This window comes from Lynx canadensis, chromosome E1, assembly GCF_007474595.2.
Source record: "Lynx canadensis isolate LIC74 chromosome E1, mLynCan4.pri.v2, whole genome shotgun sequence".
Classification (NCBI taxonomy): Eukaryota; Metazoa; Chordata; class Mammalia; order Carnivora; family Felidae; genus Lynx; species Lynx canadensis.
In genome coordinates this window covers 44,563,000-44,581,578 of record NC_044316.2, presented here as the reverse complement: position 1 = coordinate 44,581,578, position 18,579 = coordinate 44,563,000, and the positions used below count along the sequence as shown (strand labels likewise).

Here is an 18,579-nt window from a genome sequence, read left to right as displayed (position 1 = left end):
TTTCAGAAAGAGATGAGTGGGGAGACTCAGGTCAGACCAGCCCTGGGAGCCTCAGTTTCCTCCTCTGTAAATAGGATTTCCTGGGGTGCCTGGGTGGCTCAGTCCGTTGAGTGACCGACTTCGGCTCAGGTCTTGATCTCACGGTTCGTGGGTTCGAGCCCCATGTTGGGCTCTGTGCTGACAGCTCAGAGCCTGGAGCCTGCTTTGGAGTCTGTGTCTCCCTCTCTCTGCCCCTCCCCCGCTCATGCTGTTTCTCTCTCTCTCTCAAAATAAACATTAAAAACATTTTTAATGGTATTTCCTATTATAAGATTCAAACTTAGCTCATGTCCACCTTGCTTAATAAATGAGACCACTGTCACTACCTCAGAGAGCATATATTGAGTGTGGACCCAGGGCCGACCTCGGCAGTCCAGGATGTAGGGATGGGGAAGTGGGGCCACCAGGCCAGAGGCCCAAGAAGTCACTTGCTCCTTCCCCTACCCTCAGCTCCACTCAGGGCTGAGAAACTAACCAGGGACAGGCTCTTCCTCACCCCCACTTCCATGCATTTCAGGGTCACTCTCTAGGGATCCGGGTCCCAGAGCAGCTGAAGCAAACAAGCCCTCACCTGGGCCTTGGCAAGAGAAAACAAGACTTTACTAAACCACCCACAATGTCAGGCTCGGGCAGGACTCTGCCCAGCCAGGCAGGAAAGCATGCACCCACTGGAAGCGTCACCCCAGACCGGGATTCTGGGATCCACTCCATTCTGTGAGACGCTCCAGGGTCCAGCATAGTGCTTCTCAGAGGCCTGAGCCTGAGCTGACTCACTCCTCGGCTCTGACTTGTCAATCATCTCCTGGGCCTCCCGGCTAAGACCCAAGGCTGCCGCCACAGACAGAACCCAAGTTCAGACCCAACGGGGCCTTCTTCCGGCTGTTGGGAGGAAAGAAACTCAGGAAATATGGATGCCTTGCGGACACAATGGTGCCTGCCTTTGGAATGACATGCCTTGCATGATGAGACCCAGAAGACAGAACGCATTTGAGAAACTGCTCGGAAAAGATGCCTCATGCAGAGTGGGATGAAAGAGTCAGTCCAAGGCCACAGACACATCTGCAGATCCAGGAGGCCTCAGAGGAGACCTCCCCCAGTGGGGTCACACTGGGGAGATCCAGGAGACAGGGGACTTGGTGAGGAGCTAGGCCCAAAGGGGGCCACAGATAGGGCAGGCCTGCCCACAGTAGGGCCCTCCTTCCTTCTAGGTCTGAGAAGACCTTGACTTGGTGCCTGCCCCAGGCCCCCTCTAGCTAGAGGGGAGGTGCCCTCTGTGTGGGGTGCCAATCCCTAGGGGAGGAGGAGAGAAAGCAGTGGCTCCCACGGCTACTCGACTCCTGTCGTAGCCTTTCCAACCTACACTGACGAACATCTTCTGCTACCCACGGTCACGCTCCTTTGGGCAAGGCCCTGTCTCCAGCCTTACAACAACCCTGCAAGGGGTAGGAGCTTATTCGCGATTTGTGCTCAGAGACAGAGCTCCTTGCCCAAAGCCACACGCAGCAGTCCCCAGAACAGTGCTGTGCCCATTACCCCAACCTCCTCCATAGGCCCCTACAGCTATCTCTGTGAATCACAAATGTGAGCAAGACACTCCCTGGCTTAAAAACCCGCAGAGGCTCCCCACAGCCTACCTGGCCCCACCCAAACTTGACCCAGCAGCCAAGACCCTTCAGGGACTGGCTGCAACCTGCCTTTCTGAACTGTTCTCTTCAGCATGCCCTCTAAGCCAGGGTGCCTTGGCTGCACCTGCACACACACCTTGCTTGACGATCCTGTGAAAATGGAGGCCAGGTGGAGGGGCTGAGAGTCTGCATTTATAACAGCATCATGCTGCCGGTCCAAACACCACACCCTATGTAGAGTCTACACTCCAACTAGACTGCAATCGTCACCAAACTTAAAGCTGCTGTATACTTCCATGCCTCTGCACCTTTGCACATGCTGTTCCCTCTGCCAGGAATGCCCTTCCCTCACACCTCTTTACAGTCAACTTAAAAAGCCCAAATCAAACATCACGTCCATGAAGCCCTCCTTAACTCTCAGGAGCTTAAGCAGTTTCTTCTCTAGGCATGTCTTCTCTAACATTTGTTACACACATTTTTATAGTGGTACATAACTCGGGATATTCCAGTTGTGTGCTGAGATGTCTGTCACCTCCGGCTGAGTGGGACTGCTGCAAGGCCCGTGCGGATTACCAGCATTTAACCACATTCCGGTTAGTCCATCAGCAGAGTGTCCCTTGTGTCGCCGCCCGACAGGCCCGTCCCCCGCCCCGCGCCGGGACCTCCGCTCACCGGGGGACGGGCGCTCGGCCGTGGCGTTGGGCTTCTTCTTGCACACGTAGGGCAGCGCGATGCTGCAGTCGCGGTTCTGCCAGCCGCCCGAGGACTCCGTGCGGATCACCCCGCAGTTCTCCTCACTCGGGTTGTCCGGCTGATCTGTGGGGAGGGGAGGGGAGGGCGCCAGCAGCCCGGGAGAGAGATACTCAATCACACCCGGGCCTCCTCCGGGCCCTCCTCACAGCCTCCGGCTCCCTCGGGGCCCCTCGCTGCCTCTCACCTCCGCCTCCCCCTCCCCCCTTGGGCCCAAACCCTCCTCTCGACACTGGTGACAGGCCCCCGGGGCCGCCCTGGCCGGGCTGCCGGTGCCCTGGGTGCAGCTGAAGGGACGGACGGGGCCTGAAATCCAGCCCGTGCCCCAGGCCCTGCGCCCTGAGGAGAGGGCATCGGGTTCTGGTTCTAGTTTACGCAAGGCCACCGCACGGGCCCGGATGGGGCGGGACCCGGTCCAGGAGGGGGTGGAACCTGCCCCGCCGCCCCTCCCCCACTCGGCCTGGAGAAGGGTTCCCGGGGAGGAATAAATAGGAGACCAGATGCCTGTGCGGTCCCCCGGCCACCCTGCGCCCGAACCCCACGCCTCACCACTCTCCCAGTTGAGGTACTTCAGGGGCGAGTTGTCCGACCACTGCCAGCCTCCACTGGTGTCCAGGTCATTAAGGCCAATCCACAGCGTGGAGCTGTAGCCAGTGAGGAGCCCTGACAGCAAGTCAGAGACAGTGAGAAGGGGACTGGCCCACCCGCGGCCCTCCCACTGTGTGGCCCCCCCAAGGGCATCCGTGCCCCACCAGCAGGAAGGGCCCAGGGCCCTCCAAAGAGGGGCAGCAGGGCCCAGGCTGCCGCCGCCCTGCCCTGCCGGGCCGCCAGACCCAGGATCCGCCCCCCCACCCCCCACCCCGGGGACTGCCCTGCCGCCTCACCGTTGATGTAGGTCTGCTCGTGGATCTCCGTGATACTCAGCAGGTCCGCCCCCTGCTGCTCGCAGCTGGCCCAGGCCTCCCTCCACGACAGCGTGGACTGGAAGTTAAACTGGTAGCAGCTGTCAGTCAGCTGGTCCTTGTCCCAGAAGGTCTCACAGTCGTTACCTGCCACCACGACAGCGGGACATGGGTCCCACACGGGAGTCCCTCAAGGAGTGCAGACCCCACACGCGCTGCTCCGCGCTACGAGGAGGGGCATCTTATCACCCCAGTCCGGCAAGTTCTTCCACCCATGCTGAGGCCCCTCGCCGTCGGCCTCCCTCCAGGAGCCACCCTGGCCCACCCTCTCCACCCTGCTCTCACTCTTGATAGGGCAGAAGCCCCAGCGCTCGTCCTTGCCGTAGTCCTGGGTGGTGGCACACCACAGGTGCCCATCCTCACGGCCCGTGCTGGTGCAGCTGTGGAACCACTGGTTGTCATACTTGAAGGGGATGGTGCACGGCTTCCCATGGGAGTTTCCCTGGATGGTGTAGACCTCTGCAGAACGGAGCCAGTGTCTTGGCATCTGGACCCCAGAGGCTGCCCGCCTCCCTCCCCCCTCAGGGAAAACCGCCTACCCCAGGGAGCTAGGGATGGCAGCGATGGGAAGGCCAAAGCGGCGCTTAAGGCTTTGAGGCCCCCTCCGCCGTCAGATCAGCCAGGGAGCCTGGGAGAGGTCCTGCTGCTCATCCCACAGCGCTGGGAAGGGGTCCCCCCAGCGCCCCTCATGCCTGTCCAAAATCCAGCTGCCCCTCCCCACAAGTTCCATCTCAGAACTCAGGATGTCTTACAGGAAGAGGACCCCCCTGGACAGAGCTGTCCACCACAAAAGGCCCCTTACCGAGTGACCCCGGTCCCCGGTCGCCCCTGCAAAATGGGGAGCAAGACACCAATGGGGTTACTCTAGGGTCTACCCTGGAGAGTGGGCCTGGGAGAAGGGAATTTTAAATTTACGTGATACGCTTTTGCACCGTTTGAGGTCCTCGCAAGCATGTATTAATTTTTTAAGTCCTTAAAAATTAATGCTTTGAGGTTAATATTCTTAATTATTCCCAAATGCTTCCCATTACAATTAAAGATACGGCTGCCAAGGGTCTGTATCTGTCGCTCCCACATCTGTCACTCTGTGGCTCCGGTCCTCCTGACACTGGGGCGGGGGCCCACCTCTTCCCGGCAAGCAGCCTCTCACCATAGTAGGGCCGAGCGCACAGATCCTCATCACTGCCATAGATGCGCCACTGGCCACCGCGGGTCTGGTCGCCACGCTCGGGGCTGCCGGCCTTGGATGTGTTGCCAGTACGGCCCCCCAGGAGCAGGGACAGCTGGTCACCCAGGGTGCGACAGTGCCAGCGGAGGTTCAGGGCCTCCCGGTCACACTCGTACATGCCCAGGGAGGCTGTGGTGTTGGTGCCCGGCCAGCCCGTGCCCAGGCACTGCATGGCACCCAGGTTGAAGAGCCGGTTTCGGGAGACCCACTTCCAGCGCTGGGCGGGAAGGCTGGTGTTGCAGGCTGGGGAGACTCTGACTTGCCCACCCTGGGCCTCCAGGCAGCCCTGCAGTCCATGGCTGAAGATGAGGAAGACGTTGGGTTCTGGAAGGGAAGGCAGGGCATGATGCCATCCCAGGGCTCTCCTGGCTGGCTCTTGATGGCCAGTGCCACCTTCAGACGCTGCCCCTGAGCCTGAAACCGGCTGCATGGCCAGCCTCTGCTCTAGCCCCATGCTCAGCCTAGAGGCAGGACTCAGCCCTCCATCCCACCTTCAAACAGCAAGCCCGACTCCACCTGGCAAGTTGGGCGCTGTGTACTTTTCCCAAGATCTTGTGAGGAGCAGTGGACACACTGACATCACTCGGCACATCACAACTTTATCCCAGGCTCCGTGACACAGTGTGGTGTTCCCACCAGAGTTCCTCTCTGGCCTGGAGTAACTGGTCTTGTTCTTCCCCTTGGCCCCTCAGCTTCACTGGCTCCTTCCTTTCCTGACTTCTAGAATCTTCTAGAATGCCCTCCACCTCCATATCCAACCACTCATGCCTCCCAGAACCATTGCACACCATTTTTTAAGCAGCATTTAGCTGGGCTAAAGCTAGAGCTTCCCCCAGTCACTCATCAATTCACCCATCGCCTCACTGTGCAGACACTCTGGGGAAGGCAGTGAAACCCAACCTGCCCCCGAGCACACTGACTTTACAGATTAAGAAATGGAGACTTAAATGTATGGGAAGTTGACAGTGGTTGCCTGGGAGCTGGGCTGTGATGGGAATGGGGGGTGACTGCTAAGGGGTACAGGGTTTCTTTTGGGATGATGAAAATGTCCTACAGTTAGAGTGTCATGATAGCTGCCAAATTCTGTGAATAAAGTAAAACCCAATTAATCGTGTATTTTAAGTGGATGAGTTCTTTGAGACATGACTTACATTTCAGTAAAGCTGAGAAAGAGAGGTAGAGAGGGAGAGAAGGAAGGAAGGAAGGAAGGAAGGAAGGAAGGAAGGAAGGAAGGAAGGAAGGAAGGAAGGGAGGGAGGGAGGGAGAAGGGAGGGAGGGAGGGAGGGAGACAGGAATAAAAAAGAGAGAGGATCATGGTTAGTTTAGAGTCATGAGGTGACCTGCTCATGGTGTCACACAGCCAGGAAGCAAGCCCAGGCCTGACATCCACGTTTCATCACCTAGTTGTACACAACACACACACAGCACATCCCTGTCACCAAGGAATTTTTGCATCCATGAACCACTACCCCCTCGGGATAATTTCCAGGTCTTAAAGGCATGAATCTGACAGCTAGGGTACAAACCCCAGCTCTGCCACTTAACGTGTGACTTGGGGAAGCCGCATTCCCTCTCTCTGACTCAGTTTCCTCATCAGACTATTGTAAAGGTTAAATGAGAGAATACCTGTAAAGTGTTTGGAGCAGGGTCAGGCACACAGTAAGAGCACTGTAAATTATTGCTGTTGCCATTTATTATCATTACTATTCCATGTTATAGGTAAAGAAATTGACTAAGGGTAGTGAAATGATTTGACCGATCATGAGGCTGGTCAGAGAGGAGCTGAAATTTGGTCCTGGTCTTCGGAGTCCAAACCTCAAGCTCCTTCTGTTCCACCATGGTCTTATCATCCCTCTATAAGTCATTCTCTTGGCCAGCTGGAATGATTTTTAAAAAAAAAATTTTTTTTTCAACGTTTATTTATTTTTGGGACAGAGAGAGACAGAGCATGAACGGGGGAGGGGCAGAGAGAGAGGGAGACACAGAATCAGAAACAGGCTCCAGGCTCTGAGCCATCAGCCCAGAGCCCGACGCGGGGCTCGAACTCACAGACCGCGAGATCGTGACCTGCTGAAGTCGGACGCTTAACCGACTGCGCCACCCAGGCGCCCCTGGAATGATTTTTTTAAAGATGTAAGTGAGTCCCAAATCTTTAAAAAAATAATACTGGAGTGTTAAAGGTCATAAAGTAAACAGTGATGAATTCAATGACATAATAATCTTTTCCATGGCAAAAAAATACCATGAACAAAGCCAGAATTCCAATGACAAATATATACATAAATTACTGGTGGCAAATAGCTTATTCCCTAATATAAAAAGTTTCTACAAAAAATAGAATGAATTATGAGGAAAATATCAGCAGCGTAGTAGAAAAGAACACACATACACAGCTAAAAAAATGAAATGCAACTGGCTCGTAACTATTTGAAACAGCCTCACTCGTAGTAAGGTATAAAATAACATACGTGAGGTAAGTTTCCCTCCTACTTAAAGTCCTTCAAAGGCAATTAATTCATCATTCTTCAAATAAAATTCAAACTTCTTACCATGAGCCACAAGATCCTACATGATCTGGTCCTGCCTACCAGTCTGATCCTGGATCACACTTGCTCCTTGCTCAAATCACAATGCTCTCCTTTCCCTTCCTTGAACAGGCTTGGTCGGTCCTTCCTTCCTTCCTTCCTTCCTTCCTTCCTTCCTTCCTTCCTTCCTTCTTTCTTTCTTTCTTAAGGTTTTATTTTTTTAAGTAACCTCTACAACCAACATGAGGCTCCAACTCACGACCCTGAGATCAAGAGTCATGTGCTCCACTGACTGAGCCAGCCAGGAGCCCCAGGCTTCGTACTTTGTTGCCTCAAGGTCTTTGCATGGTTTTTCCTGCCTGATATTTCACTTCTCAGAAAAGTCACATCTTTAAAGAGGCCCTTCGGACCTGTAGTAGCTACTCAGTTACTCTCTATCATATTGCTCAACTGTAGTTATCTTCACTATTTATTATTCTCTGATTTTTTTTCAACATCTGGGTTCTCTGTGCACCTTTGTCTAATGATTATTTTTTCTCTTGATTATGGGTCACTTTTCCAGCTGCCTGCATGTCTAGTGATTTTTGTTACATACTGGACATTGTGGGTAATGTTATAAAGAGTCTGGATTTTTTTTTATTATTATTGTATACAGGATGTTGTAGATGACATGTTATAGGGAGTCTGAGGTTTTTTTTTGTTTTTTTTTTTTATCTTCCTAAAAAGAATGTTGAGTTTTGTTCTGGCAGGCAGTTAAATTACTGGTGGATCATCTTGATCCTGCAGAGGCTTGGCTTTAGGCTTTGCTAGGGTGGGGTTGTTTTGGTTTCGCCTTTAGTCTTAGGGTGCGGCTGTTAGCCTTGGGTTTAATCATAAGGTGAGACCCTTCTGGAGTTTCAAAGGAAAACCTTAGGCAATTACCAAGCCCCTCTAACTTAGTGGATCTTGAATTCCAAACTCTGTTCCCTCAGGACCAGGCAGCATCTGAAACCTCTGTCTCTCAGCTGCTGTTTCTTGGTGGGTTCCCGAATGCCTCGCCCTTCCCATGCACAGTTTACGAGCTTCCAGAAGCCCCAAACGGTGACCAGTAAAACTGCCACTTTCTGTCTGAGGTCCTCAAATAGGGCAGTGCTCTCAGGGAGATATGCTGCTTAAATGAACCTCTCACTTCATCCACTTCTTTTCTTTTGGCGATTTTTTTCCTCCCCAGAATCTACCTGTTTTTGATTGCTCTCAAACCACTGTGTTTTATATTATATCCTTTGTGTATAAGTACCCTTGACTAGAGAGTTAGACTGCTACCAACTACACTGGTATTTCCAGAAGCAGAACTCATTATCTGACATGTTTCTATCTTGTGTGGCTCTCTTCTTGTTCATAAGCTCCCAAGGACTTTCTCAGTCTTTTCCACCACTGCACCCAAAGCACCTACAACTCGGCCTCACACCCAGTAGTGCTTAATAAATACTGGATGAACACATGGATGAATGAAGGAACGAATCTCCTGCCTAGATAACAATCACAACCAATCAGTCTTATCTTTCTGTTCCTTGATCCAGCTGCCAAATTAATTTTCCTAAAACAGAGCACTGTCACAGCTTCTGTCACTGAGTGCTCAAAACACCACGGTAAGAAGGCTGATGGTGCAGGGGCACTGGTCACTCTATTCTTCAACAAAACCAGGATGGGGGTCCTCTGTTCCCTCCCCACAGCCTGCTGCTTCCCTTCCAGCCACACTCTGGAACCATAAACTGGCCCCATGACTTAATCCAGGCCTGCCTGAGGCTCCTCTAAGGACTGGGTGTTTGATTCTCAAAACGTCCCCTCCAGTGAGAAGAGTCAGTAGGAACAGAAGGTGGCCCTTGGCAGGGGGTAGGGAAAGGGCCTGGGACCGGAAAAGGGAGAAAATAGTGCTTGCTTTTGTAGATGTTTCTCAGAGATGGGACAGGACAATGCAGCCCAAAACATCACAGGAGCCCACAGCAGCCCAGGGGGATAGAACCCTCTGCTCCTCCCCAACCAGAAAACCCACGTGTGGGCTGAAGCGTTCCAGCCAGGCTGTGCATCATAATAAATGGCAAATGAGGGGTCTGAAGGGGTCTGTGTCAGCCGGGGGGAGGCAGTCCCAGGGTCAGGCCACCTTTCCCTCACTTGACAGATGAGGAAACTGAGACCCAGAGAGGAGAAGAGATTAGGACGCCCAGTCGCAGTACTTTTCAAGGTGTCAGTTTCCTCCTCTGTCACATGAACCACGCCTGCAAGTCCCCTCCATCCTAGGACATCCTAGGTTCTGGGTTCAAATCCACGTATCTTCCTGGTGCACCTGCCGTGTGTGTGGCATGTCCCAGGCAACGCTGGGGCCAGGAGGAAACACACAGCACTGTCCTAGTTAGAGAAGGACAGTGGGTTTGGACATGGCAGAACATGAGGCAAACAAGCCCTTAAAAGCCAGGTGTCTGGGGGTGTCAGAGAGAGCTGTGCTTCTGGAGGGGGCGGGAGACTCTCTGAAGACACTAAGGGTCTGGAGGAGGCAGGGGTGAAGAATGCAAGTCAAAGAACTGCCTTGGCAGCAAATGAGAAAAGAACAAGGAATTTGGGAGCAGAGGGGTGGAAGGCAAGAGAGCTACAAAGGGGAAGCTGAGGGGGATTCTTGGAGGTGGATCCCGGGGACTTTGCCAAGCTGGGACCTGAGTGGGGCGAGTTCCTGAGAGAGCATTTTCCACCCAAAGTCTAGGGGGCAGTGCCTGGGCCCTCACAGAAAGGAGGCTCTTTCTCCAGGGCCCAATGCAGGAAGAGATCAAGCCCAGCCTTGGCTGAGCTGGAAATGGTAAGGGGGCGAGGGAAGGGCACAAAGGTGTTTTGAGCTGAGACCGTGTTCTTTGCAGCCCTGTGCTCAGCCAGCCCGCATGAGGCAGCAGAGGGAGCTCAGGGTACAGAGGCCTGATGCGCCCCCCATCCCGGGAAGGCCCCCTCCAGCCTTACCCATCCCTTCGCCTCACTCCACATGCCCTGGGGAGCATCAGGTGTCAGCACAGGAAGTAGAAATGCCCCTCACAAGGGTTGTGGTACGTACATCCCTCAAGGACAAGGACGACCTCCTGCATTTTGTTTGCAACCACACCACGACCAGCACAGTGTTGTGCACCAGGTTGTGTGTGGCTCCTTGTGTACTTGCTCAGTGGGTGAATAAAGAAATGAATGAAACCGGGCAGGAAGCTATGTGTTGAGCACATCTATCCATCCACCCATCCATCCATTCATTCATTCATTCAACAAACACGTATTGAGAATTTCACAGGTGCCAGGCACGGTGCCAGGTTCTGAGAGTACAGTGGGGAGCAACAGAGACATAATCTGGCCCCCACCACCATATGGCCTGGTTGGCACTGGGCTCTACATGGAAGATATGGAGATGGTAACAGAATCCCTGAACCTCACTGAACTTCTCTCAGTCTCTGGCCTTTGTTTTTGTCTGCCCAATGAACTTCCCATCCCTTCTTCTTCTTATTTATAATTTTCTTGCTCTGGCTACGTGAGTGGGCACAAGGCTCACTCCTGGCCAGTAACGGTGTCCATCCCCCTGGCACGGTGACTGGGCACATAACTCAAACAGGGCTGATCAGAGGCCTCCCCTGGCATACGTGATTTTTCTCTCTCTGTTGTGATCGCTAAACTGCGGCTGCCAATGGCCATGTCTCCTACCATGAGGGAAAGACCTTCCTGCTACAGACGAGAATGGGGACACTGGAGAAAGAGACACAGCTGAGCAGTGGAAGGGGAGGAAACTAGTCTTCATGTGCTGAATACCCAGTCCCAGACCCAGAGTTCCTGTGGCTCTTCTTCCAGCCTGTGAATCACTCCGGCTCATTGGCAGCCACATTCCCCTTTTGTGCTGAGCTTGTCTACAAGGGTTTCTGTCCTTGTAACCAAAAGGACCCTGACAAACACACAACCCTGCGTCTTGGAGCCATAGCCTCTCTCCCAGCCTCCTTACTCCCCAGAGGCTACCGTTCCAGGATTCCCTCTGACCCTCAGACCAGCGATGGGCCTCTTGGGCTTGTCAGAGGAGGTACTTGGAGGCCAGACCCCCACCCCATCCTCCTTAATCACCCTTCTGCCTGCTCCCCCAGAGGCTTTCTCTCTTGTGCAGATGACAAGCATTTATGACTAGGTACGACGGGGAAATTAGACAATGCAGCCTCTGGCCTCGTGACATTTACAATGAAGCCGGAGAGGCAGAACTCATGAAGCAATCGAAAAAGTTACAAGCAACACGTCAGCCCGTGTGTAAAACCCCCAGGTCCAATTCGTACCGCGTGGCTGGGGATGAAGGTGTTGGAAAGCATGGATTTTCCAGATAACAGCAATCTTTCTGCTGCAGTGTCCACACTTCCTTCCTTCTCAGACATCTCCAAGTCGTCAGCCTGGACATTTATGCCTGTGCTCAGAAGCAACTGGCTTTTAAGGCTATGTGCCCTACATTGAGGAGCCCCTGTCTCCTCCCTCCCTGTTGACTCTCACCGTGGCCTCTTTTCCTTTCCCATCTGCTGTGAGGTACACGCAATGCTTTGGCGGAGTCCTGAGGCTGAGTGCAAAAGACTCAGAACTGTCTCTGTCTCTCAGGAGCAAAGCTCTCAGCCGTCCCAGCAGCTTCCCGGCACTCAGCCCAGCAGCGAAGGCAGCCAGAGGTCTGACCTCGGATAAGACGGCTGCTCTCCATTACAAGAAAGACATGGTGCTGAAGGAAGCAGAGGGGAAGTTAATTCTAGCGGAGTGTCTGGCACTCAGCAGACTCTCAAAATCTGCTGAACGAGAGGCATGTCAAACAAAACCCTGAGAGGCACCAGCAGAGACAAGAGCAAGGGAAGGTGTTCCAAGGTGGGGGAATGGCAAGAGCAAAGATTGGGGACCCAGTCACCAGCCTGGCTCAGCTCCTAGGGACCAGCTGGTGAGCCCTGGGGGCTGACCAGATTTGGTCCCCGGGGGCATGGCAGGGTGACCTCTAACCACTGAGTCTCTGTAGTTGGCCCTTCTCCTCAGGCCTCCTCAGGCCACGCAGAGGCAAAGGGTCATCCCAGGGAGAGCCAGGGGCCGTAGGGCCACCAGCCAAGAGGAGCAGCTGCTTTCAATAAGCCGCTTGGCCCTGAGGCCAGGCCTGGAAATGTCCCTGAGTCAGCAGAAGCTGCCAGCCCCTCCCTGTTGAAAAGCTAACCCTGGGGACCCAGCACCCCACCCTGCCCTACCTTCTGCTAGAAGGTCCATGCGCACATTGGACCCGGATGGGGGAGGCGGGGCATCCCTTCACAGAAGGGCAGGACAGTTACAGGACACAGGGGCCCAATGCCCTGTCCAACTGTGCGATATCTCCACCCAAATCCTGGGCGATTGTGGGCTTCCGTCTACTCTCCACCCTCCAGGCTTTTCACACTCTCCTCCCTCCTCCCAACCACCTCTGCATTCCAGCGGGGCCAAACTGCCTGCTCTCCATTGCTTAAAGCGCATGTGACCAAACTCGGCACACGCAGCCCCCCTCTGCTGCTGTCACACGTGTGTGTGGTGTCTCTCCCTCTCTCCCTCCAGCCATGGTGAGCTTCCTCTATCAGTCATTTCTAGAGATGTTCTTCTCCCCCCTTAAAACGTATGTGCTGCAAAATGTGACCTGCTCCGTCCCAGGAAGATGTTAAAGCAGACTCTGGGCGGGGAACGGGTTGAGGTGGACTTGTCACGTCCACGTAATAAACGCAAGAGAGGGGGTACGTGAAGCGGGTGGGAGCGACCTGGATTATTCGTAAAATCGGAGAGGCGATTTTCACCTTCCTGCAACTCTGCCGGGTCCCCCCACCCCCACCCCTCAGCCCCCACCCTCCGGGCTCTCTGGGAACCAAATACTCTCAGGCCCTGGCCTCCCCCCTGGCGATTTAGTGGTGTTTGATCTCACCCTCTGCCGGCTTTTGTCTCCTCAAACTAAGGCATTACAATCTTTGCGGCCTGTCCTTTCCCGGGCCCCATCTGGCAGGATGAAACGGGGATGCCGCCGGGCCCCTACAGAAGCGATCACGCCTCTAAGCTCCGGACGGACCGTCGGCTCCCAGGCCTGTCCTCTGTGCCCCTTCCCCAGCTGGGCTCCTCACGGGAGCATCCCCGGGGTGGGCACACCTCGACCCCTTCCTCCCTCACCCCGCCCCAGGACCTGGGGGCAGGGGGCCGCCGGCCCCGGGAGTTCTGGGTCCTCGCGGCCGCGCGCCCCCCTCCGCGCCGCGCCGCCTCCCTTCCCGGCCGCGCGCCCCCATCCGCGCCGCGCCGCCCCCCTTCCCCGCGCCCCCTCTCGGCAGCGCGCCCCCTGCGTTTCGGCGCGGGGCCTCCGCCCACCGGCTCCACGGCCCCGCTCTGCGAACGCGGGGTCTGCGCGGCCCGCGGCCCCCGGCGCCGTCTGCCAGCCCGCAGCCAAAATAAACCGCGCAAAGTCACTTCCTTCCCCCAGGGGGCCGCTTTCACAACGACGGCCCGCTCCGGTCGCGGCAGGAAGTGGCTTTTTCTGGGCCGGCACCGTCCAACCCCACTGGCCCGCCCGCGAAGAGCCAGATTCAGGACTGGAGGCGAGGCGCCCTAGTCACCTGCCCAGCAATGCCCACCGACGCATGAAAGCACGCCCCTACCAGTGCTGAGCCACGCTGGTTTATCTGCAGGAGGAAGTCGCGAACGGACGATTTCATTATATCGCTGACAGGAGAGCCGTCTGGGGCCCCAGGCACAGCGCCAGGTTGGGTATTCCATACCTGGTTGATGGAGGATGGATGGATGGCTGGAGAATTACTTTATTAGGAAATACGCAAATGTGGGGAGAGCAGCTTTTTAAAGTTTAGTTTTGACAAAGTGGCCTCAGGTGTGTGGGGGCGAGGAGTAACCTAAAGCTAAAACATTAGATGGCCCCTGGCTCATTGAAGAGTCAACGGAAGAATTTCCTTTGGGCCTTTCTGTATTTTCCAATTTTCCACACTGAAATAATTTTTTAAAATTAGATAGCCACTCACAAGATAGAAATGTGTAGAGAATTACACTGCATGTAATGGTTTGTTTGCTAGAAACTGAGGTTTCAAATATAAACATTCCATTCACTAGAAACATTTTGTGAACAATTTCTAGATAAGTCTTTCAAATAACACTTTTAAAACCTGGTAGGGATTCCCACCCCGCTGCCCGAGAGGTCCTTATTGGCCTCCGTCTCTGGCCTCTCCACATGCTGGGCATTTGCCTGGCATAGTCTGGACTCACAATAAATGTTTGTCAAATGACAAAATGAACGCAGACTGTGGAAATCTTAGAATTCATCCTGTCAATCCTTTAGAATAATGAAATCAAACACATAGGGAGACCAGACTCGAAAATTCCCTGAGCAGACAAAACCAGTTTAGTCATAAAAGCAAAGCTTAATTTAGCTTATTTTGCAACACAAGCAAATCTAACTTGAACTGGGTCAATACTTAACCTGTGCCTCTGAAAATTATAAGCAAAACTTAAATGGATCCCCAAAATTCATACGAGATAACCATGAACCATTTCCCTTTCATTTAAGAAAATTCTAATATTAGGGGTGCCTGGGTGGCTCAGTCGGTTAAGCATGGGACTCTTGGTTTCAGCTCAGGTCATGATCTCACGGTTGGTGAGTTCGGTTTGGGAGTTCGAGCCCTGCATCGGGCTCTGTGCTGACAGTGCAGAGCCTGCTTGGGATTCTCTCTCTCCCATTCTCTCTGCTCCTTCCCCACTTACTTTCTGTGTGTCTCTCAAAAATAAATAAATAAACTTAAAAAAAAAAAGAAAGCTCTAATATTATAATTAATCGCTGTGAAGTATAAACAGCCACTGCCTCCACACTATCTAAGTGCTTCATAATAATATACCTCTGAGCCTCATTCCATGTTTTGGTTTGAGTCCTCCTGGTTTGCAATCTTTGGTGTGTGCACAAGAAACTTTTACTAATTATACTTCAGTGATTCATTCTTTTTTCTGAAACTTTGACAAGAATGTGGAAACAGAAACATGGAAAGCCTAAGTGACTTGTCCAAAGATCCTCATACAACTGGAACCATGATCTTTTCATTTGAAATACAATTTGTTAAAGTCCTAAATGGCACAATGCCAGTATTTGCTTAAATAGGTTGACCATATAATTTATTGTCTAATACTAAGAATAAAAAGGGGAGTTCATGATAATTACACATGTACCACAAGATTGAACCAGGGCTGTCCCAGGCAAACTAGGACATAACGTCACCCTGCACTTATGGAAAGAGACACAAATAATGAGATGTAAAAGTATTGAAATATAAAAGTTAATGTTTACTGTGGGCTTGGTAGGTATCAGGTGCCAGGTTTCAAGCCTTTTCTCGTTAATTCTCATAGCGGCCCTCAGAAGTAGGTAAAATTACCATCTCCCACCTGACAGATGAGGAACATAAGGTATTAAATGAGAGATTAAGACAGCTTGATAACAGCTTGATAAGGGGCAGAGCTCAGAGGGGAGTCCAAGAGGACCGGGTACAGAGCTGAGCACTGAACAACTTATTCCAGGTGCTTTAAATTGATAACCTACAGGTGGGTTATATTTGGTCATCACAGTGTGTGAAAGAAAAGTGAGGCAACATTTAAAACTGAAGAGATTTCAGAGGGTCCCCTGGCTGGCTCAGTAGGGCATGCAATTCTTGATCTAAGGGTTGTGAGTTCAAGCACCATATTGGGCATGGAGCCTACTTAAAGAGAGAGAGAGACAGAGACAGACAGACAGATTTTACATAATAATCTGGATTTCCAGTTTCCAGTGTGTCCACAGGCAGCCAGTCCCGGTTCATGGGTGGAGCTGCCCACCTGGGAGGGCGCTCACTAGCTTGCCACAGTCCCCACCCACCCCTTTTGCAAACCCCCCAGCCCCCAACCCAACACTGAGGTAGAATGAAAGCAGCCACATAGTATCATGCTTGCACGACTGTTTTTATCAGAGAGGAGAAATGTTCTTCAGTATCCTGGTCTCTATTAAGAGTGACCAGAGGGGGCGCCTGGGTGGCCTGGTCAGTTAAGCTTCGACTTTGGCTAGGGTCATGATCTGGCCGTTCCTGGGTTTGAGCCCCGGGTTGGGCTGGGGCTCTGCACTGACAGTGTGGAACCTCCTTGGGATACTCTCTCTATCCCTCTCTCTCTGCCCCTCCCCAACTTGTACTTTCTCTATCTCTCAAAATAAATAAATAAACTTAAAAAAAAAAAATGACCAGACAGCTATGCCTATTTCAAAACCAAAAATAAAAAGGGGGGGAGGGTCCTCTAAGTGAGGCTCTATTGCAAGCACAATGTCCCTGTGACATGTCGTATCCCTTTCGTAACACATTTCTGAATCGCAGCACAAGACTTTGAGAAATCATGACACATTTCATAATGACCCTTTTCCTCTGCTCTCTGGTTATTTCCTGACCTTCTGACGTGGCAGCAGCCAAAGATGACCTGTTTGGTTCTAGAAGCAAAGCGTGGCACTCTTCAGGATCTCCCTAACACGACATGCCGAAGATCAATGTTTGCCGGCTTCTGGAATGACGGGCCGAGAGCACCTTGCCCACACCTTCTCCGGGAAGCACAGCGGTGGAGCAGTTAGGAGATGAGCTCTGCAATCTGTACCCACCCAGGTTCAAATCCCTGTGTGGGCCCTGGGGCTGGCTGCCTCACTTCTGCAAGCCTTGCTTTTGGAAGGACATTAATAAGGCCCGTCTCCTGGGTTTCTGGCAGGATTATGCAAGAAAATGCTTGAAGATGCTCTGTACCTGATAAGTCCTTGGTAAGTGGAAGGGCCATAACTATTTTTTGATATTTAAGCAAGAGCCTCTGCCTTGACTGCGGCTGTGAGCTCAAGAATCTGTGTTTTGCAGCAGAGAGCCTGGGAACCAGGCTTAGCAGATGCTGCTATCTGGATGAGAGGAAACGATAAGAGGAAATAAGGCCAAGGACGAAAGTGTTTAAGCTGGTCTTCCACAGAATTAAAAGAAAAATAAATTCACAGTCCAGACGCAGGATCCTCCCCCCAATTCCCGTGGGTGCCTTGGCAACCACCATTTGTTTCTGGCCTCTCAACTTTCGGCCCCTCCCCAGGTGTGCCTGGAAGGGAGCTACAGGCGGAAGAGGCCGCAAAGTGTGTCAGGGCAAAGCGAGGGGGTCTCTGGGAGAGTTAGGGCGGCCTGGGGTGTACCCTGGTCCCTACCACATTCCGGTTCTGCAGAAATAAACTCCAAGGGCCATTGTAAAGGGAAAATGAGGTCACAAAATACGCAGCTGGAAGGGAGAGTGTGGAAGGGAGTGGGGTAGCGCCCACACCCCTCAGCCTGGCAGATGCTGGGACAGTGGGTGGACAGAGTCTGCAAGGGACCTTTCTCTGGGGCTCAAGCAGTCATGCGGCTGCGGGGCCCCGTTACCTACAAGAAGGAGGCTGGAAAGGAAATCTCAGATCTGGCTCAGGAGTTCAGGTTCTGATCCTGCCATTACAATCTCAATGACGTTAGGGGACTCTGTCTTCTTACCCGTAAACTGAATTATAAAATATTCTCCCTGACTCTTCACAGACTCCTCCTGGGGAGATCTACAGGGAGAGAAGTCTATGGAATACTGACACGATCCTTTTAGGGTGTGTCTCCCTCAGTGACCAGTTCCTGGAGAACAAGAGCTGTGTCTCATCCACGCGCCTCCCGAGTGCATGGCATACAGCAGGTGTTCCCTACGTGTGTGCTGAATTGAACAGGACCAGGGGAGGGAGAAGGCAAGCTGTGTCCTATGGGTAAGGGTTTAACATCCTCTAAATTATACCCTCTTAAAAACAGATCTCCATATGGACAATGAACAGAAGGGAATAAAGTGAAAACACAAAATTATTTGTTGTGCCAGGAGGTTGGGATTACACATAACTTTCGATTATATTGTTACAATGTTTCTAGAGCAAATAAAACTGAGGGAAGGAAGACACAGGGGATCTTATCACCTTTGAAGAAACCAAATATTTCTGTATATCCCACAGAACCTGCCTCAGCGTCCAATGTTTGTGAATGTAACTTGCTTTGCCCTGGACGGCAACAAAGGATCTCATACACAACACCGCACTACGGCCACCACCATTGTGACATCACCCAGACCCACAGTAACACACTAGACCTGACCTACAAAGGAACGTCTGTGCCGGTCCCCTCATATTACTTCTCTTTCCCCAGCCTCCGATGCCTTTTCCTGATTTCTTTCGTACATTTTTTAGAACCATATAAAAAAAAAAGTACTGCTCCCACAACCATCACTCTCTGATATCAATTTAAAATCATGGTGTGGTGGGGCTCCTGGGTGGCTCAGTTGGCTGAATGGCCACTTCTTGATTTCGGCTCAGGACGTGATCCCAGGGTCATGGGATCGAGCCCTGAGTCCAGCTCCTCCAG

At 52.6% G+C, this 18,579-nt stretch overlaps 1 protein-coding gene and 1 long non-coding RNA gene across 5 annotated transcripts in view; one reads left to right on the top strand and one right to left on the bottom strand.

Annotated features, from left to right (window-relative positions):
* The window catches only part of MRC2 (mannose receptor C type 2), a 51,864-nt gene that overhangs the window by 18,226 nt on the left and 15,059 nt on the right, over nucleotides 1-18,579 (bottom strand). For 2 of the 4 annotated variants that reach the window (XM_030296254.1, XM_030296256.1), the window contains exons 2-6: nucleotides 4,527-4,928; nucleotides 3,662-3,835; nucleotides 3,299-3,463; nucleotides 2,964-3,077; nucleotides 2,337-2,480 (exon numbers count right to left, since the gene is read on the bottom strand). In XM_030296254.1, coding sequence (XP_030152114.1) covers nucleotides 2,337-2,480; nucleotides 2,964-3,077; nucleotides 3,299-3,463; nucleotides 3,662-3,835; nucleotides 4,527-4,928 — 999 coding nt within the window. Of the gene's footprint in view, nucleotides 1-2,336; nucleotides 2,481-2,963; nucleotides 3,078-3,298; nucleotides 3,464-3,661; nucleotides 3,836-4,526; nucleotides 5,786-18,579 lie in introns of those variants that run through there. The other 2 variants (XM_030296253.1, XM_030296255.1) reach the window with 1 other exon arrangement.
* LOC115501274 lies at nucleotides 16,597-18,539 on the top strand. Its single transcript, XR_003964761.2, has 3 exons — nucleotides 16,597-16,946; nucleotides 17,725-17,936; nucleotides 18,174-18,539. It is a non-coding gene; the product is annotated as an uncharacterized LOC115501274 (long non-coding RNA).